At 37.7% G+C, this 25,336-nt stretch overlaps 3 protein-coding genes and 1 non-coding gene across 6 annotated transcripts; 3 read left to right on the top strand and 1 right to left on the bottom strand.

Moving 5' to 3' along the window:
* The first annotated feature begins 7 nt into the window (after positions 1-7).
* LOC109058723 (nucleus accumbens-associated protein 1-like) lies at positions 8-7,637 on the top strand. Of its 2 annotated transcripts, none has more exons than XM_019075919.2 (5): positions 8-146; positions 4,106-5,095; positions 5,655-5,940; positions 6,385-6,482; positions 6,599-7,637. In XM_019075919.2, the coding sequence occupies exons 2-5, from the start codon at positions 4,132-4,134 to the stop codon at positions 6,901-6,903; spliced, it is 1,653 nt and encodes a 550-aa protein (XP_018931464.1). In that variant the 5' UTR covers positions 8-146; positions 4,106-4,131; the 3' UTR covers positions 6,904-7,637. The 2 variants fall into 2 exon arrangements, with proteins under 2 accessions (XP_018931464.1, XP_018931466.1); XM_019075921.2 differs by lacking the exon at positions 8-146 and adding an exon at positions 360-1,173.
* On the top strand, positions 3,516-3,618 carry LOC122146745. Its single transcript, XR_006161266.1, has one exon. It is a non-coding gene; the product is annotated as a U6 spliceosomal RNA (small nuclear RNA).
* A 6,477-nt stretch (positions 7,638-14,114) lies between the features above and the next one.
* Positions 14,115-18,830, bottom strand: LOC109058713 (syntaxin-6-like). Of its 2 annotated transcripts, none has more exons than XM_042766590.1 (8): positions 18,695-18,830; positions 18,001-18,204; positions 17,577-17,671; positions 17,424-17,486; positions 17,226-17,327; positions 16,924-17,030; positions 16,706-16,800; positions 14,115-15,922 (listed from the first exon to the last, which is right to left on the bottom strand). In XM_042766590.1, exons 1-8 carry the CDS (start codon positions 18,813-18,815, stop codon positions 15,846-15,848), a joined length of 864 nt encoding a protein of 287 aa, XP_042622524.1. In that variant the 5' UTR covers positions 18,816-18,830; the 3' UTR covers positions 14,115-15,845. The 2 variants fall into 2 exon arrangements, with proteins under 2 accessions (XP_042622524.1, XP_042622526.1); XM_042766592.1 differs by having other exon boundaries at positions 18,001-18,170; positions 18,695-18,829.
* A 3,003-nt stretch (positions 18,831-21,833) lies between these two features.
* LOC109058714 (immediate early response gene 2 protein-like) lies at positions 21,834-23,059 on the top strand. Its single transcript, XM_019075909.2, has one exon. It carries the CDS (start codon positions 21,999-22,001, stop codon positions 22,518-22,520), a length of 522 nt encoding a protein of 173 aa, XP_018931454.1. The 5' UTR covers positions 21,834-21,998; the 3' UTR covers positions 22,521-23,059.
* The last annotated feature ends 2,277 nt before the right edge of the window (positions 23,060-25,336 follow it).

Here is a 25,336-nt window from a genome sequence, read left to right as displayed (position 1 = left end):
TCTAAACCGGGTGACAGAATGATGCACCCCTCGATAATTCTGTGCTCGGGCGTCTTGCCTGTGCGTTCACGGTGAATAGCTGCCCGTGGAGAGAAAGTGTCTTGACTCCTCCATTGAAACACTTTCCAGCAGATCGCGTGCTAGGGGTGAGTATTTCAACGCATGCACGAGCGGTTCGTGCCACTTTAAATGGGGTCAGGGGGCAACCACGTGGGTTGAACAAGGGGGTCGCATTTAGTTATTGTTGTGGCACGGGGCAATTGAGAAAGATTTGGGGGGATTTTTGGATAGGGGTATTGTTTTGTGAAGGTGTGCGATTCCTTTAGATGGGGGGAGGGGGGATGGGTTTACAAAACTTTAACCACTTCAATGACTTGCTGCCGAGAGCTTGATTTAGGTAACGTTAGTTGCATCAATGCGTCCATAAACTTTTTAACCATGCATAATATCGCTTGCATTGTTAGCACGTGCTTCTGGAAGATTTGAGGATTTATACTGGAGGAGGGCATTAATGTGCATTGCATTCAGACGTCAAGTGGTTAATGGTGCCTTGTCTCGCGGATCAGTCTGACTCGCCCCCAGTTGCTGCATTTGTCCCGGGATGACCTGTTGATGTCGGGAAAAGATGGTGTCGAGACCCCCTTCCTCTTCCTCCAAAATGGAGTAGAATTTAACCACAGAATATTTTATGTGAAATCCAGTGATTGCGCCGCGTGCATACAAATATGACTACTTCTTAATTTACATGCGATTTGCAAGTATGCGGCGGGAGAACGATAATAATAACGCATGCATATGGATGTTGCTGGGCGAAACGTTTTGGGTATAGATATGGTATGTTCAGGACTGTTACTCAGCTCGACATTGCATAGCATTGCACTGGCACCGAGGGGGCGAGAGAAACGGATGTACGCTCCTCAATAATTCATCTATCTGACTATTTTGGTGACAGGAGTATTTGAGGTCTGAGCAGCTTTTAGCTCTTTGGTCGTTGCATCAAGTGTGGAAACCAGGCAATCGGGAAATTATTTCTCATTTTTTTGCCCCCCGGGGCCCGTGCCAACCCGGAGCTCGTGTCCAGCTGGGCAGCGGTGCGGGCACACACACTCACCGGGCACCGCAGCTCTTCCGCGGCCGCCCTCATCACAGAAACACCGGCGACCGACTTTAACAGTGAGATTGCAAACTATTGTTAATTTATTACCTTAATGTTTTTAAATTAAAACTGTTGTTATTATGCCATTCTGAAATAGTGCTCTGCGAGTGATACAAAGCAAACAATCTGAGTGAATTAAACGGCATTTTAGCTGCATCCTGAAGCTGAAATCACATTATCGACAATATAAAATACTAGTTCACTCTTAAGCCCTATTCGCTCGGGATAAGTATTATCCGGGGACCTCGTGGGGTTTAGAATTCATTTAGGTATTATAGGCCTATAGGTTAAAAGGAGTATAAGCGGATGTTTCTTTAAAAACAAGTGGAGGTTTTGTAACTGAGCAAAACCTTGCTGCTCTGACAGACAGATCTTTGATCTGCTTGCTTTAACCTCCTGATCGACCTTTGTACAAAGACACAAAGCAAGAAGTTAGAGTGAAATTACTCAGTACACCTTTAGTGGGGATTTTTGATTAAACTGTAAGGTACCGGTACTTTTCAGTAGCTTAGTCTTATTACTCAATAAAAAGATCCTGTGATGATGAACACTGAACTTTTGGTTGTTAAGAATTGTTAACATAATCTGTGACATGCATTTATACAAGTGTTGAAAGTGTTGAGTTGATCTATATTGCATTCTACATTTAATGATTTAGCTGACACATTTGTCCAAAGCGACTTAGAAATGAGGAATACAACGAGCAATTTATCATAAGGAGGCAATAACACGAGAAGTTCTGAACATTGTTCAGAAAAGTACAAGGTAGAAGTTAGATAAAGGAGGGACAGGAATAGTGAAAGCATAGAAAGTGAAGCAGGATGCGGGTTAAGTGCTCATTAACAGAAGGATTGAACACAAGTAAACAATGTATGTGTATGAAAGTAACTGCACTTAACTTTGAGTGTTGTTTGTCACACAGAGTACATGCAGTTATGATTTTATATAAAGTGCAACCAGAAACCTCAAAATTTCAAGAGTTATTCCTGTGCATATTGGATAGTATAATACAGGATGATATAGTCCTAACTGGCTGATATATGACCCCTAGATAGTCATTGCATCAAGGATGTGCTCTATTTGTCTGTTAAAGAATATTAGATGAATATTAACCACTTCCTGTGTGCCATGTATTCATCTTTTGCTTCTAAAAAGGATTTTGTTCATTGGAAAATATGTGTTGATTGACCTTTGGCTTAAGAGCAGAGAGTATTTGTATGATCCTAAAAAGAATAGACTGTAGAATTATAAATTGTTTATGACCCTTAAATAACCTCTGAATGGCCCTAGGCATAATCTTCAGTTATATTAAGATAGTGTATCAACATTATTTTGTACATTGTTTAATTTCCTGGGGAGAATGTATGCATTTTCTGTTTCTATGTTATGGACTTGACCGTCATGGGATGTTGTTTGTAAGACCGCATACACTGAACTTGGAGTTAGAAAGTTAGTTTTAGTTTTATAAGAATAGATGATGATATACTGCAAGTGTGTGTGTGGTGATTCCAGAAATCTTTGAAGCTTTATTTAAGAGTCACATTGTTAAAATGTAGGTGTCTTAAGACAATTTTTGTGAATCTTTTTTCATTACGGAAATGTTTCTGTGCTATCATTCAGAAGTTTTATTTTCAAGGATGGATAAAGTGATCAAAAGTGACTGTAAAGGCATTTATAATTTGCATATTTTTATTTCAAATAAATGCTGTTGTTCTTTTGAACTTTATATTCATAAAATTATCCTGAAAAATACTTTTTTTTTTTTTTTTTACAAAAATGCACAAATGTTTTCAGCCTAGATAATACAAAGAATTACCTTTTGAGCAGCAAGTCAGCATATTAAAATGATTCTGAATGATTCTGATGTGACACTGAAGACTGGAGTAGTGGCTGCTGAAAATTCAGCATTGCAACCACAAAAATAAATTAGATTCTTTAAATATATTAAAATAGAAAAGTTATTTTAAACATAAACAATATTAGTGTTTTTACTGTCGAATAAATACAGTCTTAATGAACATTAGATACTTAACACTAAAAACACTAAAAAATCTAACCAAACCCAAACTTTTGAATGGTAGATGTGCATCTGCACATACCATTTTTGTGTCCTATAAAGCCATCATGTGGAAACATTTTTTGATTATTTTGAAAATAGAACTTAATATTTTTAGCCCATGTTGTTAATGTATGAATAATACTCCTCATATTCCATTGGTAAGCATTTAAACAATCTGCACATTTTTCCACATATTCCTCGCTGTTGGAATTTTGGTGGGAAAATTGATTGAATTCTGCTAAATAAACACCCGAGGGGTGAATGTGAATGACAAGTTGAATTTTGTGAAAATCTGAAGATATGCTACGGCGGCACATGTACTAAAATTGGATCGATACAGAGAAGATTAGCATGGCCCCTGCGAAAGGATGACGCGCAAATCCGTGAAGCACTCCATCTTTTACGGGGAAGTTGTGGCCTAGTGGTTAGAGAGTCGGACTCCCAATCGAAGGGTTGTGAGTTTGAGTCTCGGGCCGGGAGCAGAATTGTGGGTGGGGGGAGTGCATGTACAGTTCTCTCTCCACCTTCAATACCATGACTTAGGTGCCCTTGAGCAAGGCATCGAACCCACAACTGCTCCCCGGGCGCCGCAGCATTAATGGCTGCCCACTGCTCCGGGTGTGTGTTCACAGTGTGTGTGTGTGTGTTCACTGCTCTGTGTGTGTGCACTTCGGATGGGTTAAATGCAGAGCACGAATTCTGAGTATGGGTCACCATACTTGGCTGAATGTCACGTCACTGTCACTTTCACTTTTATATTTTTGCAACCACCTGTAGGCGTGGATTCTGTACAGGCCCTGCCCATTGGTCATCATTATAAGAACTCTGGTAAAATAATTTAATATTTTTCACCTTAGTTCTAAAGAGTTTTGTGTTTTCTTTTTCTATAGACTCTGTAGTGCTGGGCTTTACCGATATGGCTCAGATGCTGCAGATGGCGATTCCCAACTTTGGCAACAATGTCTTGGAGTGTCTTAATGAGCAGAGACTTCAGGGAATGTACTGTGATGTGTCAGTGGTGGTGAAGGGTCACACATTTAAAGCCCACCGGGCGGTTCTGGCTGCCAGCAGCTCCTACTTTCGAGATTTGTTCAACTCTGGATGTAAGAGCTCTATCGTGGAGTTACCACCAGCGGTCCAGCCTCAGAGCTTCCAGCAGATCCTTTCCTTCTGTTACACCGGCCGACTTAGCATGAACTTGGGCAATCAGTTTCTCTTAATGTACACAGCAGGATTCCTGCAGATTCTGCAGATTATGGAAAAAGGCACAGAGTTCTTCCTAAAGGTCAGCTCACCAAGTTGTGACTCACAGGGTCTTCACACAGAAGAAACACCACCCTCAGAACCCCAGAGCCCCGTTACTCAAACTGGGAGTGCGGTTGCCACTGCAACGGCTCGACCTGCTTCCTGCCTAACGCCCCTTCCTTTAGTGTCAAGGGTGAAGACAGAGCAGCAACCTCAAGCCCAGCAGCCCCAACAAGAAGCATCATCATATTCAGTGGTTTGCACTCCAGTTGCTAAGCGTCTTTGGGAGGGAGGTAACCGTGAAGGAGGTGGAGGATCAGGAGGAGGGGGAGGTATGAGGAAAGCAGCCCGCTATTCACAGGAAGTGGCACGGGGCACTGGAGGGGCACTGCCTCAAAGTGCAGCCTTATTGGGTGGAAGTGGTACCACTAATAGCAACAACAATAACAACAACAGCAGTAGCACACCGGAAGGCACCAGCCCAGGCACCCCCAGCATGTACACCAGTGACTCACCAATCTCGTACCACGATGATGATGAAGAGGAGGAAATCACAGATGAAACGACAGAAGAACAGTACAGACAGATCTGTAATATGTACACTATGTACAGCATGTTGAATGTAGGGGCAACAGGTAAGAATAGTTGAAATAAAATTTCATTTCAATGATAGGTTGCTGATACTTATCAGTTAAATTTATTAACTGACACTTCTGAACAACACATCGTGATAAGAGACTTTAGTATGTTGTAAAATTGTGGGAAATATATTGGGCCAAGTATCGAGCCCTGAGGAACTCTATCAATAGGATTATTTAAAAGTAATCATGCAGACAACAAACCAAACAAAGCTCATTTGCTTTGCTTTGTAGACCTTTTTAAACTTATTTTTTTAATATATATTTATTGTTATTAAGAAAAGTCAAAATGACTTATATACTCTAAACAATAGGTTCAACTTAGGTCATTGTTTCATTATTGCTCCTCCATTCCCCCCCAAAAAATGAATTCAAAGCAAAATATATATGTTAATTTATTTAAAATGTATTTAGTTTATGTATGTAATTTTTATCAATTTATTTGTTTATCTATCTTTTTAGCTATTTATCTGCAGCTTTATAGGCAGTTTAGGGTCAATATATGTTTTTATTTTTTATTTTTAAATATCTCTCCCCCTTTGTAATCTTGGTTCAGCCAGCGAACGAGTGGAGTCACTACCAGACCACCTCACAGTTGAATCAAGGGGAAGAGGAGTTCGAGTGAGGCAAGATCTGGCCTCTCTTCCCACTGAGCTCATTGCACAGATCGGAAACCGCTGTCATCCTAAACTCTATGAAGAAGGTGACCCTGCTGAGAAACTGGAGCTAGTAACAGGCACCAGTGTTTTTATTTCACGTGCTCAGCTGATGAACTGCCACGTTAGTGCTGGCACACGCCACAAAGTGTTGCTCAGACGGCTCCTTGCTGCCTTTTTTGACCGGTGAGTGAAGTTTTTGACCTTTATTCAGCAGGAAATAAATAAACAAACTAAAAAATTAGTATTTAAAGGAATTGTTCACACAAAAATAAAAATGTTGTCATGATTTACTCACCCTCATGACTTGCTTTTGCCAGAATGGAGATGTTTAGCATAATGCCAAAGTTGCTCTTTTCCATACAGTGAAAGTTAATTGTCATACCGGTTTGGAATGATATAAGGGTGAGTAAATGATGCCAAAATGTTAATTTCTTGAGAGAATTAGCTCTTTAAAATTAAAAATTAAGTCATTAATGGGAAATGATTTTAAAAAGGTTTTTTTTTTTTTTAAACTTGGTTTGCTGAATAGTTCTCTTGGTTTGGAATTCCAGTTGCTCTTGAAATTTACAGGTCAGTTTTGTACTTGTTCCTTTTAAAGTGTATCATCCTTCTTTATTTTTCCTGTAGAAGCACTCTTGCAAACAGCTGTGGGACAGGCATTCGGTCCTCCACAAATGACCCCAACCGCAAGCCACTCGACAGTCGGGTTCTCCATGCTGTTAAGTGTAAGTTGTGGTAAAAGCAGTTTTATCTACTTTGAGTTTTCAAGCATCATTCAAAATAGCTATGTGTAAAAAGTGCATGATAAACTAATGATAGTAAAAAAAAATTTTTTTTCCAGTTTACTGCCAGAACTTTGCTCCTAGTTTCAAAGAGAGTGAAATGAACGCGATCGCTGCAGACATGTGCACTAATGCACGCCGCGTAGTACGCAAGAGTTTGATTCCGAAACTGAAGCTTCTGATGGCTGAAAGTGACGCATATGCCAACTTTCTGCCAGACACTTCCAAATTGGAGTCTGATGGCTTGGCTGTGGAGCATGCTTTTGAAACAGGATCCCTAGAAGGTGGCACAGCCTCTGAATCTGGCCAGTCATCTACAGATGCCCTGCAAAGTGTGAGCGGGGAGGGTAACAGCTTGTTTTAGTGAGTAACACTACCATAGTTCAGCTATTCATTCCCCTTCCATTCCTCCATCGCATCCCAGTCTCACCTTGCGTGTTAATGTCATTTGGGAGCTGTGAAGAGTATTTTTTTGAAGACTCTTGTTGAATCTCACTGGTACTTGAAACTGGTACTTTTTATTTCCTTGAGGCCCTCCTTGTCATTCTGCAGAAACACATTCCTGAAGATGAGGGTCCTATAGGTATATTTGGGATGAGTGGAAGGGGAAATGGTGTCTGGAAGCTCCTATCCAGCCTGAAAACACTGTCATGATTCTGAATGTATCTTTTTGGAGAATCCAGAAAGTTAATGTTGCTGGACATACGATTGTATTCATCTGTTAATATTTAGTGGCTGTGTACCTGCTTTCTGGACCCCATTTCCTCTTTCTGCACAAACACCTGAGACACCGTTACTTTTTTCTTTTTAATTAAATTTTCCTTTTATCTGAACAACATTTGTAATTTTATTTAAAAAAAATTTTGCCAACTGTTCAACTTTTTTTCTTGCCAAATATCCCAAGAGAGGCAATGTGTCATTTATGAATGTAATGAATTTGTAAGAGGCAATCTGTTTATCTGAAACTACTGTTGAGTTTTGATAGAGTCTGTGCAAGATTCTTACCTTTTAATCAATGAATAGTGAATTGTTGTCCACGTTTTTGCATTAGCAAAATCCAAAATCTATTTTAATCATTTTATTTTGGTATATTACCAAGGCTTCACATTGTTACTTTGGTTTATTTTAATCAAATCAGCATGAGTTTTTACTGTCCTATATCTCCAAAGCAAATCCCAAAACACTCCCACAAGGCCTTTTCAATTTGTCTTTATGTTCTTAGTAGTTTTGTATGACACATGACGTAGGGTTGGCGTCTGTGGTAGTATTTGATGTGGGTGTTTTTAATTTGTTTTTATGTTCACTGCTTCATGCACCGATCGCACAAGCGTGGTGCATGCTGCCGCATGACGCATTCTGACATGCTACGCTCCAGCGCCTCTGACAGAGATGCACTAAACGCTCTGATGAGTGCAGTATTAGAGATTGGCACTGAACGGGCATCAGTGCCATAGCTTCGGTGGTTCTAAACCACTAAAAACCACTCTGAGAGTGGAAGCTGTTTTGTAGTCTCTTTGTTTTTTTTATGCGGATTTAAAAAGACAGTTTTTATTTGTCTCTTGGTGGCTTTCGGGTTTTAGAAAGAGAAGTTCTTGAAGTCTGTAATGCTAATGAAGAGCTGTTGTAACCCCAGGTTTGAAATGAAAGAACCATGTGACCATGTCATTTAAAGTGTAGTTGCACTCTTAAAAATATTTAAAGATGTGTTAAAATTAGATTCCCAAAGTATGACCTGCATCTTCAGGTGTTTTAAGCACACTTATGTTGTAAAATGCGGACTGTATTGTTTGAATTTTTGATTATCTGGGTGTGATTGGACAAGATGATCTCAGTCCAAACGCATAAAATAATTTTTAACCTAAAAACTAAATTATTAACATACAACCCTGCTATTTGTGGGTTTTAAATGTTTACACTTTTAACCTCTTCATATAAAAGGATAGTTCACCCCAAAATGAAAATTGTCATGATCTACTCACCCATCCATTCCATCCAAACCTGTATGGCTTAATTTTGTGAAACACAAAATAAGATATTTGTTGGTACCAAACCAGTTTGATATTTTGAAGGATGTTGGAACCAATTTGGTGACCATTGACTTCTATTGTATGGACCAAAAAAAAAAAAACATTGCTCAAAATATATAAAACATAATTAAATAATGATATATTATTATACTATAAATCATAAAATAATCATAAAAATCTATCCATTAAAAAAAAAAAAAAAAAAAAATATATATATATATATAAAATATATATATACAAATTTTAAACCCTTTTACTTGGGCAGCTTAAGTCTGTCAGTACACTGCACTGGGCCAGGGGACAGAAGACTTTTACCTCTCAGCCACGTGGTACGATCCTAAGAGACTGCACCAAGTCTTAATCATAGTACGATATGATGAGAATGAGATATTTGCACAGAAATCTAAACTAGATTTTCCAGCACTGCCTTAAAGAGTGGAAGTTCCTGCCTGGGAGTCTTACACAGCCAGTCTGTGAAAGAAATTGTGGGAAGGGGAGGGCACTGAATGCCTGGATGATCCTGTATGCATGCGTGCTGGTGTGCTCCGCTACTTTTTCCTCAGAGTTTGAGCCGATTTTTTTCATTTCCATTTTTGGAGACACACATGCTAATGTCTGTGCATTCATGTGAGGAGGCTGACAGGAAACCGCGAGTGTGTGCCAGAGGCATGCTTTTTATATTTGTGAGTTTGTTTATGTGTACGTGCTCAAATGTATGTCTGGTTTTTGTGTGCCAAATGCACGTTTGAGAGAGGGTGTGTGGGTGGTGTTGGTGTATGACTGTGGAATATGTGCATTGTGTGTGTGTTGATGGGTGGGTGGGTGGCTGGTATGTGCATATGCAGAGATCAGAGAGCTCTGTTTGTTTTTGTCTGACTCAGAGAGGGAGACATACAGTGCAGACACAAGCAGAGAGGAGAGGGAATGTATTGGTGAGGAGATGGATGTTCACACACACACACACACACACACACACACACACACACACACACACACACACACACACACACACACTTAAACAACTGGTGCAGTGAGCCATTTCCCAAATGGAGGCATCAAACAGTACGCTTTGACTAAACAAACCATCAGCTTGCATTGAATCTCATCTGATGTGGCTCCTTTTGTTTCTTTATTAAAGAGTAAACATGAAATCAAAATTGATCCAATTTACTGTCTGAATACACATTTCTGAGGTTTTGTGTATAAAACCTTTCATAGATTTTATACACACAAGAATCCATACAAACAGCAGAATTTGAGTATAATTAAATGGTTTTAGATTTGTGAAAATGTATGTTTGTCAGAACTTGTGAAAAGAAAGTTCACTTTTCAGCCTGGTTTTTGAAATAACTTCAAATCCCAATTTTTGAAATAACCATATATGGGACTTATGAAGCTTTTTATTATTCATAACCCTTTTCCATATAATTTACATATGCATAATTTCATCCAAATACAACTGCATTTAAAGTTTGAGTGAAATAAAAATTCACCATTTCCATCTTACATTCATAAATCTCTCTCTCTATCCATCATATATATATATGATTTGACATATGATATGACATATGTTTATGAAAATGATGCAACTAGACCTTCCAGAGAAAATGACAGATTTCTTTCTGGTGATGCATTTGGTTCTTTTTGAGTCATTTTGTCCATTTAAACCCTGCTCCCTTAAGCTTGCGTTCATCTGCCTCCACTTTTTGAATTTGTTCACATTTCGAAATCCAATCAAAAACCAATGTATAGAACCAAGTCCTGCTCTCCTTTTGTTTTTTCAATAATCTGTTATACTCAGATTTATTCACAGTGCAGAAGACATGTGTTTCTATTCCAGACTTTAACTTATTTTTCAATGCCTGTTATTCCAAAGAGTGTGATGGTTTGTTTCATCTCCGAAACCACTCTTTTAATGTTAATGCTAATGCTAATTTGAATTCCTGGGATGTCATTTTCATCCTCTTTGGCTCTAATTTGGTGCAAAATAGTTACTTTTAATTTTGTTTCTCACTAAATATTCAAATTCTAAAATATTATGTAATGTCATTTTATATTGACTTTAAAGGCCATATTTGGGTTGCTTGTTAAATGTCAGTTGAACACTGCAACACGTGAACACAGTTATACTAGTGTGTTTGTGGCCGCGGTCAAAGTTCAATTTTGTGAAAGAGTGTGTGTTTTGTGTTAAATAGATTAATGGTGACTAAAAATATGGCTTTGTGTTGGACTGTTCCTCATTGCACCTTTTGAAATGCAACGTAATAGAAAAAGAAAGATAACAGCAGTCAGAATTTCTTCATCCCTGTTAGAATGTCCATATATGGAGCTGGATCCTCCGATGTACAGCTTGATACGTTTCTTTGTACTTTCATGTTGGACACAGGCAGGACCAGGAGTTTTTTTTTTTTCGGAAGCAGCCAGCATGCATGTCCATGAGGGCTGGATTTGTGATGTTTTCAACTCACAAAACACTTCTTAACATGTTCTGCTCAGTAGTGCATTGGTGAGTTTTTAGAGGTTAATTGGTGTGGTTTGGGGTAGATGAACAACTAGTGAGATGATTTTTATGAACTTTAGTGGAATCTTCCTTGCAGGATTCTCTAATTTAAGAATTCAACTTTAAGTATTATTATGTTATACTAAAGAATCATCTAAGTCAAACAGAACAAATAAGGTTAGGCTTTGGACACTCTGAGACACAACAATGAATACCATACACACACACACACACACACACACACACACACAAAAAGAGTAATAAAATGCATGGGAAACTATATCTTTGTTTTTAGTAGCTATGATTTTGTTTTGTTCTACTCTAGAATAGTGCTTGGCCATTGAGATGCTACTAATTTAACATTTAGACTGTAGGGTTGCCAAGCGTTTTGTAAAGGAACGTCATTAAATTTACAGTAGCTAGGAGCAAGAGAAATGTTATATTTTTTTGCTTTGTATATTCCTGAAGTGCTGGGAAGGGATGAGGGCAGCTGAAGCTATAGCTAAAAGGGTATTTACTGTATTAAAACGTTGTTTTTAAAGGGTGGATGAATTAGGGAGTTGGGGTCTATATGCACTGCAAGCTATTTTATTACATCTTTCTGTCTTAAAGAAATCTTTTTTGTAACTGATTTAGTTTGCTGGTAAAGGTGATGTTTACATGACATTGAACGGCTCATAAATGATGCCACCTGGTGTCGGAAACTGTCATGTAATTACTTCTCCTGACCATTAAGGGACAGCAAAGATGTAGAAAATCTTTTAATTTGACTTGCTCTTTAATTTAATAACCCCTTGCCAAAAGAAAACGTACACAACTGTGTGTAAAATGTTTTTGAACTGCCAAATATAAGGAGATGCTATTGCGTTTATTCAGATCTAGAATAAATGGTCTCTGCTGGTGTTTACCAATGTGATGATCAAAACAATCGATACATATGATGACACTTTATTATTAAACAACCAATATGGGGATTTGCTATTTATCATGATTTAACATGACTTAATATATTTGATATAATTTGACACAGCAATTTGGATTTGAAACTTTATTTGATTATTAAGGTCCCTCTTCACATGTTTTTTTTCCCGTTCCATTTTCTATACTGATTTGTGGAGAAAAATCTGTAGGACTCTGCAGTTGTAAAATGGATTAAATAGAGCTGAGAGTGCTGTACTCTTATCAGTTGCTGAAGTAAGTCGTAGGTGTTGCAAGAGAGAGGGAGCTTTATTTAAATCTGAAAAAGCACCTTTTGGTGAGTGTTCATAGTTTAACTGTGAACTCACACCTTGTCATAGGAGTCTTCAACAGGGAGTCAACCATGCTTTTTTTTATTTTTTTACTGTTGTTAATGTGTTGACTACAAAATAAAAAGCTAAAGATGTTCAAAAAAGATGTTTTTCTTTGTCCCTCCCACATTAAATTATATAAAATTAATAATATTTTTAATACAAGTATACATGTGGTTATTTCTTATTTTAATGGCTTTGCAATGTAAGCATCACATGTAAATACATTAATATGGTAATATGTGCATGTTATCGTCCAGGCTTAAAATGCTACTCTCAGTTTTATGCAATATGTAAAAAGGGATCTGTTTTCTGTCTCAGTAAACAGCAAGGGGTGCATGGCCTGAAAATAAGTTGAAGGCCTCTGTCTTAGCACCTTGAGCTCCTTCTCTTTTCCTCACTGTTTCAATTGAGCACCGGGGAGTGGTGTCTTTTTTTATTCTATTATATTTCTTTAATTCTGACTGAGTCTTAGAGCTGGTTCACACAGAGCTCTCTTTTTTGGCATTAAACAGTGCTGCTGTTTAACTTTTTTTATGTAAACATGCGCTAGGCAGATGTCTTTTAATGTTGACCAAACGATGGGTTTGCATGTAGTGTCTTCCCATAGAAAGCACATCTCGATGCTCTGTTCTTTTTCATTTGTCAGCACTGCATTTTTATGTGCAAGAATGTATTCTGTGTGAACAGCTAATGCTAGAAATACATAAGCTGACTCCACCTCACAGTTAAAGGGAGACAGAAGAGGCGCATACACAGGAAAAACAAAAAGACAGATGCAATCAAAAAGCCTCGGATGAAGACATACCTCTCCTTTTCTGATATCTTGTACATTTTATCCTTTTAATAAGATGTCTATCAACCTGTTAATCTTAGTTCACCTTTCCAACTTTCTTGCCTCCAGTATAAATACTCTTCTCTCTCTCTGCTGCGGCCTGCCGCTCCGTGTACTTCATCTTTCTGTGCGCTTCTGCACTGCGGGCAACCTCAAAGACTTACAGATTTCAAAACATATATTGCTCTTTGTACATCCCTGCCCACCAGAGACCAATGCATGTGCACACACACAAGCCGGTTTGTGGATCTACCTCCTGACATCTTCAGCCATACCTTCCTGGCCCCTGTGTCCTCATACAGGTCACGTGATGCAGGAGACTCCTTGAGGTGTTATGGGAAATATATGTAAATGGGGGCAACTTTGAATATGGAATGTGGTAGATTCATACCTCACCAGGGGCCAGGGAGCACAATCAGCATGGCTCTGGGAGAGAATGTCTCTTGTGTGGCCGCAGGGATCCTGCAGCTATTTTTATTTTTTCTGGTATATCTGAATATACATATATAAATACAATTCTATATATATACTGTACATTATACATAGAAACACTAATGAAGTTTGATTGTTAGTTGTGCACTCACAGCATGAGATGTTTTTTTCCCAGAAACCACTTTTTGGAAACAAATGCAGTAGCGTCTACTGATGTCAAAACCCCTCTGTTCCCTTCACCCCACCCTGAGTACATGCCAGTGTTTCCTCTGTGTTCCAAGTGCCAATAACTTTGTGAATTCCTTTACTGTGACCCAACAAGAAAGAAAACTGCACATTAACTACTGTAAAAAAATAAACATGGAGAAAAGATGAAAATACATCTTAATAAAAAAGTTTGTAACAAAGGAAATCATTGTGGTTGGCTTTTTTATAATTGCGTGATGCACGTAATTTGAAAATAACCTGTGAAATGAAAAATGAAACTACATGTCAGGCATAAACTTTAATCAGGAACCATTTAGATTTATCAAGATGCCAAATACAGGCCAAAGTTGTATATAATACAAAAATGCTTACAAAAACAAGTGACAAGGGCATTAGACTTTTGAAATGCATTCATTTATATATAGGCAGCACTGAAAGACATTAATTTGTAAATAAAAGAAAATCAAATACGTACCAAATTTCCCTAAATGGGCATGTAAGAGGTATTAAGTTTTAATACTTTGTTCCACATTTTGAGCAACAGTGAGTATTGACATTATTAAGGCTTACATTTTTCAAAAACTCTTATGCTTGGAGTTGAATCTGACTTTTAGCTATTTATGGGTTTATATATTTAATCATATTACAAATTCATACTTGACAAATCTGAAATGTGTCATATTCAGTTGAAGCAGAAAGAGGAAAGCATTTATATTGAACATTATACATTCACCCAGAGGCACACAGTGTCCTCACACCCAGATCAGAGGGTACACTGGAAACAACTCATTGGCACAGAGGATTTTGAGTACATAATGTTCATTAGTACACCCACAGACTGGCACAATATTAGATCTCAGCTCAAGTTTGGGAATAGAAATATCAAGTAACAATCTTTACTGTGGGGTCTGATCAGCTCTTTAGGGGATTCTGTCAGTTGAGAGCTGACTTCCAGAACATGCGTCTTGTTGATTTGGACGGCAATTAAAAAACTAATTTTCTTAAAAAAAAAATAGTAAAATGCCAAATATATTTTATATATACTGGAGTAATGGGTGTGGAATATCGCTGTGGCATGTAGTGAATGCATAACTGTCTATATGTCCAAATGATTCTACACATATCTCCACAGTAATATGAAACTTTACAGTCCAATGTACAGTCATCTCAAAAGCAATGCATAAAATCATATTTTAAAATACGGGAAATCCAAATACTTACAAGAAGCACACAGCGCATCCATGAGGATTCATGAAAAGTGCAGATGATCTTTTCTGCAAGCTCACTCAAATTATGCAATAAATGTCAGATTTATCCATAAATTAAGAGCAAATGGTGTAAAATGCCAAAGGTGTGACTTTGCTTTAAAAACATAATTGAAATAATCCTAAATTTCTGGCCATAATTTTAGTTTATAATTTCCAACGCACACCATCATAACTCGTTTGATGGTGTTACCACAAGTTACAGATGTTTTTATAGTGACTGTTACAGATCTAGAGGGCGCTGTGAACCTGCTTTACTCATACTGCTTGTTATTATGTCATTCAGATTTCTTGAAACAACAAAATCTAAACTGTGTTACGTAATTGGTGAAGCACTAGCACAGATATTGTCAACCTCTTTCACAGGCATTTAGAATGTACACAATTACTGTACTGTTTTAAAAATTAAACATATAAAAATATAATAAGGCAATATCAAATTCCTCATCCCCACTTATACTCTGTACCACAATAAAACATAAGAAACACAATAACTGTTAACTTCCATCTCAGCACCAGTGAAATTCTGGAATAGACCTTGCCGAGGACAATGAGTCCAATCCAAAAGCAGTGAGAGAGAGTGAAACGCTGAGAGCCAGAAGACGTATGCGTTAGATGAATTCAAAAAGACAAGGAGAGGCAATAAAAATAACTGAACTCTTTCTCACAAAGTTAATGGAAGCTGAGGTGGAAGAATCATGGTGAAATTCTGTAAGCTTTTGGCATGATGGAGGCCCAAGAAGAGTCCAGTTTAAATAGCAAAGAACAGAATGAGCACCACAATCAGTATGATTACAAGAACTCCAATAGCACACCACTGTCTCCGACCTGCAACACACAAAAACACAAATGTGAAGTCAAAATATCACACCATCTCACACTCATTAAGCGAGATAAAGGACAAAACGCTCGCAAAAACAATAAATGTTAAACTGTTTGGGTGGGTTTGAGAAATCAAATTAATCAGCTTTATAAAATTATACACTACCATGTGAAAGTTAGGGAGATTTTTTTTTTAATAAATGCTGCTCTTTTGAACTTTCTACTCCTCAAGGAATTCTGATACATGTATCATGGTTTCCACAAAAACACTAAGCAGCTCTGGTTAACATTGATAATAAGAAATGTTTCTTGAGCACCAGATCAGCATATCAGAATGATTTCTGAACAATCATGTGATACTAAAGACTGGAAAAATGACATCACATAATTAAATTACATTTTAAAATATATTGAAAAAGAAAATTTATTTTAAGCAAAAATATTTAATATTACTGTTTTTTGATCTTATAAATGCAGACTTGGTGAGCATAATAGACTCCTTTCAAAACATTTTTAAAAAATCTTACTACCCCATTTTTTTCAAATAGCGTATAATTAACAAAATATATATATTTTAACTTCAAACTTAAAAAAACAAATAATGTGGATAATTGTTTAAAAAGTATTTATATTATAAACAAAGTGTGAAATGTTATTCCTTTAATGGTGGGGGATAAAATTTGTTTTTCTATTCTCTATAACATTGCTTGTTTTGTAATTTGCTAAAAATTATTTTAAAACATGAGAAAACAAGTAGAGGGACACACAATAAGTAGTAAAAGCACTCACTGCTGGTCATGTGTGAAACTTTCTCCATTTTCTTCAACACTGAGTCCATTCTGGAACTGGTCTGGTCCATCTCCTCATTAAACTCACTGAGCATACTGGGACAAAAAGCACACATATTAACATAAGTAGACATTGAGTGTAATACAATTCCTGTGTTTCTATTACAAACCCGGTGTTTCTAACTGTTAATTCTTTAATATCATGTGTTTTCTGCTCACACTGCCTGTTCATCCAGCTCATCTCCTATCTTGCTGGACATGTCCTTCAGGACACGGATACTGCCTGTGACCAGCTCCAACTGCTCATCCTGGTCCTGCATGATCAGCTGCAAACAGACAATTGGGGAAACTTACAACATAAAATGAAGATGACGATAAGATTCAAAACTGTGGTACTGAGCATCTGATCTGCTTTGCACATTTTCTTGTTTTCTGTGAGGCTTATAAGATGGAATACTATCAAATAATGCTGGTCAAGAAAAAAATATATATTCAATGAAAAAAGACCTCCTGTCTTTTACCTGCTGCTGTTCCTGTTGCTCCTGAATGTATCTGGAGTTTGCAGACACCAGGTGAGGCTCCAGACCGGCGTAACGATCCTTTGCTGTGGCCCCCAGCAGAGCCTGTCAGACAGGGACACCGTGCTAATGTCACTAGCACATGTGACCATATAAATTCATTCAGAGTCATTCCAGTTTAACAGTGAATGAATCACTGACCTGTTTGTTTTTCTTCTCTGCTTGAGCCACAGCTGAGGGACTAGAGAGCTGCTCCTTCATCAGCTACGTACAGATACACATTCATACAAATGAAAATACTACAACTCCATCATAAAATGAAATACTTCTAGAAAATAACAGAGGGATCGATACCTGCACGGATTTCTGCGTTTGCACCACAAAGTCCCGCCTTTCCTGGAGTTCATGTTCTCCTAAACGGAACTTTCCAGGGTTTGCCTCCACAATACCTGATGCAGTCAAGGACTATTAAGGGATCTGCATATATGCAAGGATATTTCATATTACGGTTTTTACTGTAGTTTTAACCAGCAGCCCTGGTGAGCATTAAGAGCTTTCTTTCAAGGACAATTAAAAAAAAAATCATACCAACTGAAAACATTTCTGTATGTCTTTTTTCAAAATGCTAGCATTTTTTTAAACTGCACAGTCTTCTGGCACCTCCATCTCCCTTTTGCTATTCGCACCTATGAAGGCATCAAGGTACAAAGTATCGGTGTACCACTTTACTAAAGCATCATACTAAGGCATCATAGGCCTTTGGTTTATGGCAGGATACTGATGGTTTCATTTAGGTCCTCTAGGTCCCAGTCGATGGCCCTCAGGCAGTTTCGGAGTTCATTGGTGCTCCAGTCCAGCTCATCGCGGCTGACGGGGGTCTCTTCCTGCAGCAGCTCCTCCCAGCGCTCGAACAGCCCCCGTGCTTTGGACAGGGCCTTCTGCACCTCTCTGCCACAGATATGAGTAAACTGTGAAACCCCTTCTACTTGAAAGGATTGAAAAGTGTTTATCAACATTAAACAACCTCTATAAGCACTATACCAGTGGTAAGTTAGTTACAGTCTTGCCAGGCTAATCAGACACGTTTTTCATACAACGAACACATTTGATTTATTTGTGTTGTACATTAAATGAATGGCAGACACACATTCAAAGCACATGCAACATAAATCAGTGTGTGTTTACACTTCTGTCAACACAAGCCACCTATCTAAACGTCTCTGGCTTTTTTTTGTGTTTTTTGGTCTTAATTTAACCTTCCAGATTTCTAAAACATAACTAGAAGCTATATTTCAGCTTATTATTACATGAAGGCTGTTTATTAGTATAATGTGCCATTAACTGGGGCTACAGGTAGTGATGAAGATGCTTGACTTAGCTTTAACTTAACCTGTCAGTATCAAACCCGAGTCATTTCGACAACGGCGGAAGACAGACATTAAGACAGGGAAGAGGAAGATAACTTTTCTTACCCTTTAACCACGAAAAAAGGATCCTCCATCGACATATTAGCCCCTTAGCATCAGGAGCTGTGTGAAGCCAACTGCAGGAAAAACATGTTCGCACGTACAAGTTTTCAAAATAAAAGTCCATTAATGCGACTCTGGTTAGAATGCACAGTATATTGTATCTATGACTGTTGAGACATAAAACAAACATGTTCCACAACTTTACCAGACATTATTATTACTATAATTATTTTTAAAAGGCAAAATGTTTGCTTAGAAAATATTCTGAGGTGTCACATGTAGTAACACTTCTTATTACAATATACCATTTAATTTGATTTTATCAAAATATGTAAGCGCACATATAATGTTGGTTACACTTAATTTTAAGGTGTTCGTGTTACGGTGTTATTACACAAATATGAACTGAGTAATATTAGTTAAAAACATGCACTTGTAGGGTTAGTGTTAGGTTTATGGTTAGTTGCTTCTAATTTTGCTAATAATTTTGTCTTCTAAAATTAGACTAAAGCTGATACTGAGTTTAAAGCTCTGTGACTGAGCAAAAATGCAATATATACATTTTCTATTGCAGATTTGTTAAATTTCCATATTTGATTTCAAACTGTGCTTAAAGTCTAATGATCTTATTTTTAATTTTGTTACAGGAAATATTCATCTCTAAATCTTAAAAACATAAATCACCTTATGAGCACAAGCACACATTTCTTGACTTGTACATAAAATAAAAGGAATGCAGTTGTTTTGAGTAACTTGTTAGTCCAAACTAACAATAATTTGAATTAACAATCTTTAATTTTGTAGAGGAATAATGTTTCATGATGCATTACCTAATCTGTGACTCTCTCAATAAGTCGAAATGTCATATTTTTAGCATTGTTTGTCACTCATTTTCATAAGAGTGCTGTTAGCACACCTTTGCTGCAGCCCTGACCTGATTCATAATTAATTTGGTTATGTAACTGGCCTAGATTTGCTTGACGCTTAGGGCATAAACATGCCAGGCTAAAGACAAGTTGGTGTGTGACATGAATTTTTGTGATAGGTGTGTTAAACCGTTTAAAGGTACCCATATGTCTTTCCATGCCAGCTAAAGGGGTTAAATCCTTGTCGCCTAGTCGCCTCTCCTTCCTTTACTTTTAGTAACACTATTCTCCTTCACTTCCTTCCCCACCTCATACACTCACCCTTTCCTTCCCGTCTCCTGTCTTCCTCCCTCTCCACACCGTTTCCTGTTCACACAGATATTCTGTTAAAAGGCTGGCTGTAGTTGTCAAGGCCACATTTTTGTCCTCACAAACACAGTGAAAACAGATTTTTAGGTTGAAAACATGTTTCGCCTTAAATAAAATAATGTCAACAGGTTTATTTGAGGGTTAGGGTTGAGGTTTAGCAGATATCATTACGTGCGTATGAAAACCATTAATTATATGAGGTGACCTCATTAATATAATGAAACCAGTTTGTGTGTGTGTGTGTGTGTGTGTGTGTGTGTGTGTGATCACAGCTACAAAGAATGCTTACGGAAATCAAGGGTGGACCTAATTGCAGGCCTGATCACATGGAATGCAGTTAGTCAGAGAACAGTAATAAAGGAGCTATTTTTACAAGCAGTGGCTTGAAGGTGTTCTTGTTTAGTCACTCTGTTTACTATACAGATTTGCCCTAGTGTTTTAATCATCTGTTTCTCTCTATAAACACATTCACAAACATGAACAATAAATCAAAATAATCAGAATGAGATTAATTGCCAAGTATGCTTAAACACACAATGAATTTGCGTTAATTTATAGGCTAAACCTTGACAATACAGTATATAGGCTACAATAAACAAGACAGAAATAATAATATTATTATGTTTTTGCTACACGTTCCACGCTTTAAACGCAATTATTAGTCCAAAAAGCCATGGTGCACATAAACAAAAATTTCGTAATTTCGACACAGCCCGGTAGAGCTTTCTATAAAAAGATCGTGTATTTGGAGTGAGTGACAGCTGCCATGTGACCTCAATAGCTTCACTTCTACGCTAATGTGAGCAGAAGGGGAGGGGCTGTTGGACCGGTGACAAGTCCAAATATGGTACGCGGTGACATCATCACTGCCTCTGCAGCGGCGGGGACGTCACGGCTTTTCCACCGACGGATGTTCCAAATATGGCGACTAAACGTGACATTGAGCAAACAGAGAAAAAAAAAGAACGCTTCCAAAGAACTGTAAACACTGGGGCCAGATTGATAAACCTTTCAACAGAAATGTTTTCAAGTCAAGTTTGATAGATTAGTCACGAATATAGATTGAATAAAGTGAATACAAATATAAAGGATAAAAAATACAACAGTCAGCTAATCTGTAAAATTATGCATTGAACCATGTACATGGTTTTTTATGTATTTCATTGACATGTCATTAGTATGATTATATGAGATCAATAATTAATGATTATTTGCGAAACATCATTTGAGGTCATGAAACAGTGTTTTACTCTCCTGGCAGACATTTGATACAGTGCAATTATGACATATGATGACGCTTTCGTAGAGCATTGCCATTAAGACCAGAGTTGCCAGATTTCGTTAAATAGCAGCTTCTCCCTCTCCCTCTCTCCCTCTCTCTCTCTCTCTTACAAATCAAACCAAAATAAGCAAATCTTTAATAAGCTCTCTTGTGCTTTTGGCTTCAGTGATTATTCAGAATTAGATGAAAAATTATTTTATTTAATCAACTAACTTATATTTTTGGCCAAATTTCACATTCATGAATGCAAGTTTACTAAAAAACAAAAAACAAAAAAACACCTAACTTTATGGCTTACTCTTACCTCGGCAAATAAAAAAAAAATCACTAAAGCACTAAAATTACTATAAAACTGGACATAAATAAAAACTAAAACAGAAATACAAATAAAGTAACCCTAACTAGTAACATAAAAATTAAAACAACAGCTACAATACTACAAAAGTACATATTAATACTGAATTTAATAACATGATTTTTTTTTTTTTTTTTTTGTATGTTCTACAAGTCGAGAGTGGCGTATAATATATAGACATGGCAACACAGAGCATATGTTGACTTGATACTTCAGTACTGTGCCAATATGACGTATGTTGACTAGGGAGGGACGTGTTTATACACCCAGGGGAATGGAAACTCTTTATGTCACCACCAGAGCCGAGCGCACATAAAACACCGCCCTGAGAGGAGAAAACTTTTAGTTTTGCAATCCGCTGTGAAGACCTTAAAGCGCAGAGGTTTTAAAAATAGAAAACACGTCTAAGAAACATTCTGCTACATTGTAAACACAATGGACGTCGAGGCCAAGAGAATCATGGCTGTTTCTATTAGTAAACTGTATTCATTAAGGACGCAGCGCGGGGGACTGTGTCTTCACCGGAGTCTCCTGCTCTCCATGACCATGAGAGCCGCGCGGGACATCTACCACACCGCGCAGCTGCTCAGAGACGCGGAGGAGGAACAGGTCGTCCCCTGCGCTCCCGACGCGGCCATAGAGGAGCCCATGGAGATAAGCAAAGACTCTCCAAAGACTTTAACTCCTAAGGAGGTCGCAATGAAACATCAAGAACCCAAAGAGAATGTGGAGGACGACAAAGAGAACCAATGCGCTTCTGAGCGGCACTCCAGGAAGCGCCGCAGTAAGACAGCGATCGAGCCTGACTTTCTACCTCTGAAGAAGGCAAAAATGGACACGGATGAGGAGAAGCAACATCTCCAGGGGGAGGTTTTGAGGACTAATAATGGAAACAGCTGTCGCCAGGCTGAAACTCTGACCGCATTCCCAACAAATCGAGCCGTCGTGGCGTGTTGAGCAAGACGTGCTTTGGATCTTTTCGAGAATCGACTTCCCTCGATGGGAATTTCCTGGACAAACTGGTTCAGAACGGACCGGTTGCAGCCCGACACCTGTGGTGCCGGCTCAGCTCGCCACATGAGCTCCACGAAAGGCCAGGATCAGCAGGAATACAGGACAGGAGATGGATACTACTATCCCAAGCGCAATGGAATCACCAGAGCTGCTTCATTGTTCAGTGAGAGGAGTCAGTTGACTCTATTCCCTCACGTTTGAACTGGTTGAACTGGGAACGGAGGCTCTGATGTCTTCTATCCAAGTCTATGAACTTTACAACCTCAAATAAGAGCAACGCAGATGGTGTATGAGAAAAAACACATGCTGCATGATACTTGAAAATGTATTTGCCAAAACGTGTTAAATGTCACTGTTGCACTGATCAATTGCACAGAAGAATATGTATTGATAATATTAATTTAAGAAGGACTTGATGGACTGATATCATATGAAGCTGATTTCAGTGTTCATTGGTTGCAATAAACATGCAATTGTTTAAACATCATCCTGTTGTACAGATTTCATTTACAAAACAGAAACATCTCAAGCTCTGGATGACTAGATTTCGGACTAATCTTTGTGGGAAAAGAAAAAAAAAAACTTTTATTTAAGTTATGTTTCTCGACATCTTTTAAACAGTATAGTGACTTGATTTCCCAGCTTTTTTTACTTTTTAAAAGTATTTTAATAAAGATTACTCGTATAAAGAGCAATTATTAGTCAATGAAGAGTCGAGGCTGACTAGAAATATTCAGATAAAGTATGGAATATTTCATGATTTCAATTTTTAATTTACATTTTATGTATTTAGACTTTTCCAGGGATCAAAATTACATTTTTAAAATACAATTTCCTTGATATTTCTAAGTTTTCAAGACCGTTGGAACTCTGTGAGGAATAAGTAAGGGATTTTCAATCAGATCATGTTTGTAATATGTGACTATAACTTACTCATCATCAGTAACTCTTATCTCATCTAGACCCTAAACCTAATCTTTTCATAAAACGTACAGCTCATTATCTGTCACTCCTGAGTAGGCGATGAAAAAGGCAACAGCTGGAAACACTATGATAAAGTGTAATTTCCCTACATTAGTCAGCAAGATCTGTCCAAACATGTCCATGAGTCATAAAATTCACTTTTCCCTTGAACACTCTCAAATATTTTGGCTAGTAGCCAGCGTCAGACTATATAATTGTCAAGCTTGAAGTCCCAGTTCAACTGGCAGCATTACACCATTCGAGCCTGACATCAGTAGAGCTCAATGAGAAATAATTAATGCAAGATAGTCAAACTGTCTACGGGCCTCAGAGCATGAATTTTAATCACTTCTTTATATAGTATATTATTGTGTCTCAGGTTCTGGTGGTTTTGTGGAACATTAAATAAGATGTTTGCAATGTTTTTTTTAAGCAAGTAAATGTTTTTCAAAGATTCAGAGTGCCACAAAAGCATGTGAATAGGCATCATATTCAAATGACCCGCATGAGTAAGTATGAATCATTGCTCTGATTGTAAATGTGGGTTCTGGGGGTGGATCTGCATAGCATAGGTGTGCACGAAATTTCAGGTAGGAGGTTTTGGCACCAGGAGTCTGTTGAGCAGACAGGAAGTGAACTTTTTAGGTGGATATCAATTCAAATGGCTGAATCCTCAGCTGGGAAACTGCAGTGAGATAATTACTCTGGATGATTAATCACTGAAACCCAGCTGAATTCAGATTGTGGGAAATGAATCTTTTTGTTGTGGGCATGTGTGAGCATGAATGTTAACCTCAAACAGGTTTCTGATACAATACTGTTTCCTCCAGGGTGGTCTTGATGTGGGTCTTTCGCCTCTGTAAGCAAATAAACGAGGAGGAGAGGGGAAATTGTGGTGATTTTGGTCTGCTAAACTTAAAGTAAAAAACCATAAAACAGCGTCATATTAACTTTGTCAATTACCAATATAATAATAATAATAAAGCATTGCAGAAAAAGAAACAATCCAGGCTAATAGACTAATATAATATTCACACTGCGGGACATATATAACCATCCAAAATTTGGTACTAAATTAGCTTTAGTACTAAAACGAGTAAAATAAATAAATAAATAAATAAATAGTAAATTAATGCGTAACAATGGTAATATAATTATTATAGAATATCTATCTTTTTTTTTTACTTAATGAGATACTGTTTTTTCAACTTTATTCAATGTTTATTGCTAGGAAAACATTAATCAGGAATTAAATATGTATTTAGACATTTCTAACATTTTGGTATCAGGCCTGAATACAAATACAAACCTCATAAAATAAATTTAAAATATATTATCAGACTTCTTGAGACGGACAAACTGCATTTTCTGAAGGTTAAACAGCTCCTGTCTGTGACCATTTGTTAAAAAAATAACATGATTTGCCCTTCTCTGCTTTATGGTGACTAACAGTTGACTTACAGAGGAAGTCTCTATGAGGGTGTTTAGATGCACAGTCAGTAATTAATAGTTTCCTGGGATGCTTGTACTTGGGATTTAACGTGGAGCCATTGGGTTAACAGCCCAGATCCTTAATCATCAGCTATCGGCACTTCCTGAACAGTTGTCATTGTGTGGCGTCATTTCCCTCACCTGAAACACTGAGCCTGATTGAATTCTTTTCAGAATGATGTGTAGGTGTGAATGCATGTGTCAAAGAGAGGCTTTTTTCCTTTACAACTGTTCATCAATTGTTGTGTGCAAAGGCTGAAATCAGACACACGTTCACACACAAACTACAGTCGCACATCTGAAGA

This window comes from Cyprinus carpio, chromosome A11, assembly GCF_018340385.1.
Source record: "Cyprinus carpio isolate SPL01 chromosome A11, ASM1834038v1, whole genome shotgun sequence".
NCBI classification, from domain to species: Eukaryota; Metazoa; Chordata; class Actinopteri; order Cypriniformes; family Cyprinidae; genus Cyprinus; species Cyprinus carpio.
This window is presented reverse-complemented; position numbering and strand designations above follow the sequence as displayed.

What these genes read in the sequence shown, in the direction of transcription:
- LOC109058723 (XM_019075919.2), top strand. Translation starts at nt 4,132, where the DNA reads ATGGCTCAGATGCTGCAGATGGCGATTCCCAACTTTGGCAACAATGTC. An exon ending in CTTGCTGCCTTTTTTGACCG is followed by an intron (nt 5,941 to 6,384) that starts GTGAGTGAAGTT and finishes TTTTTCCTGTAG; the next exon opens with AAGCACTCTTGCAAACAGCT. An exon ending in GGTTCTCCATGCTGTTAAGT is followed by an intron (nt 6,483 to 6,598) that starts GTAAGTTGTGGT and finishes TTTTTTTTCCAG; the next exon opens with TTTACTGCCAGAACTTTGCT.
- LOC109058713 (XM_042766590.1), bottom strand. Translation starts at nt 18,815, where the DNA reads ATGGACTTTTATTTTGAAAACTTGTACGTGCGAACATGTTTTTCCTGC. An exon ending in AGCAACAGGAACAGCAGCAG is followed by an intron (nt 17,031 to 17,225) that starts GTAAAAGACAGG and finishes GTCTGTTTGCAG; the next exon opens with CTGATCATGCAGGACCAGGA. An exon ending in GAGCTGGATGAACAGGCAGT is followed by an intron (nt 16,801 to 16,923) that starts GTGAGCAGAAAA and finishes TTTTTGTCCCAG; the next exon opens with TATGCTCAGTGAGTTTAATG.
- LOC109058714 (XM_019075909.2), top strand. Translation starts at nt 21,999, where the DNA reads ATGGACGTCGAGGCCAAGAGAATCATGGCTGTTTCTATTAGTAAACTG.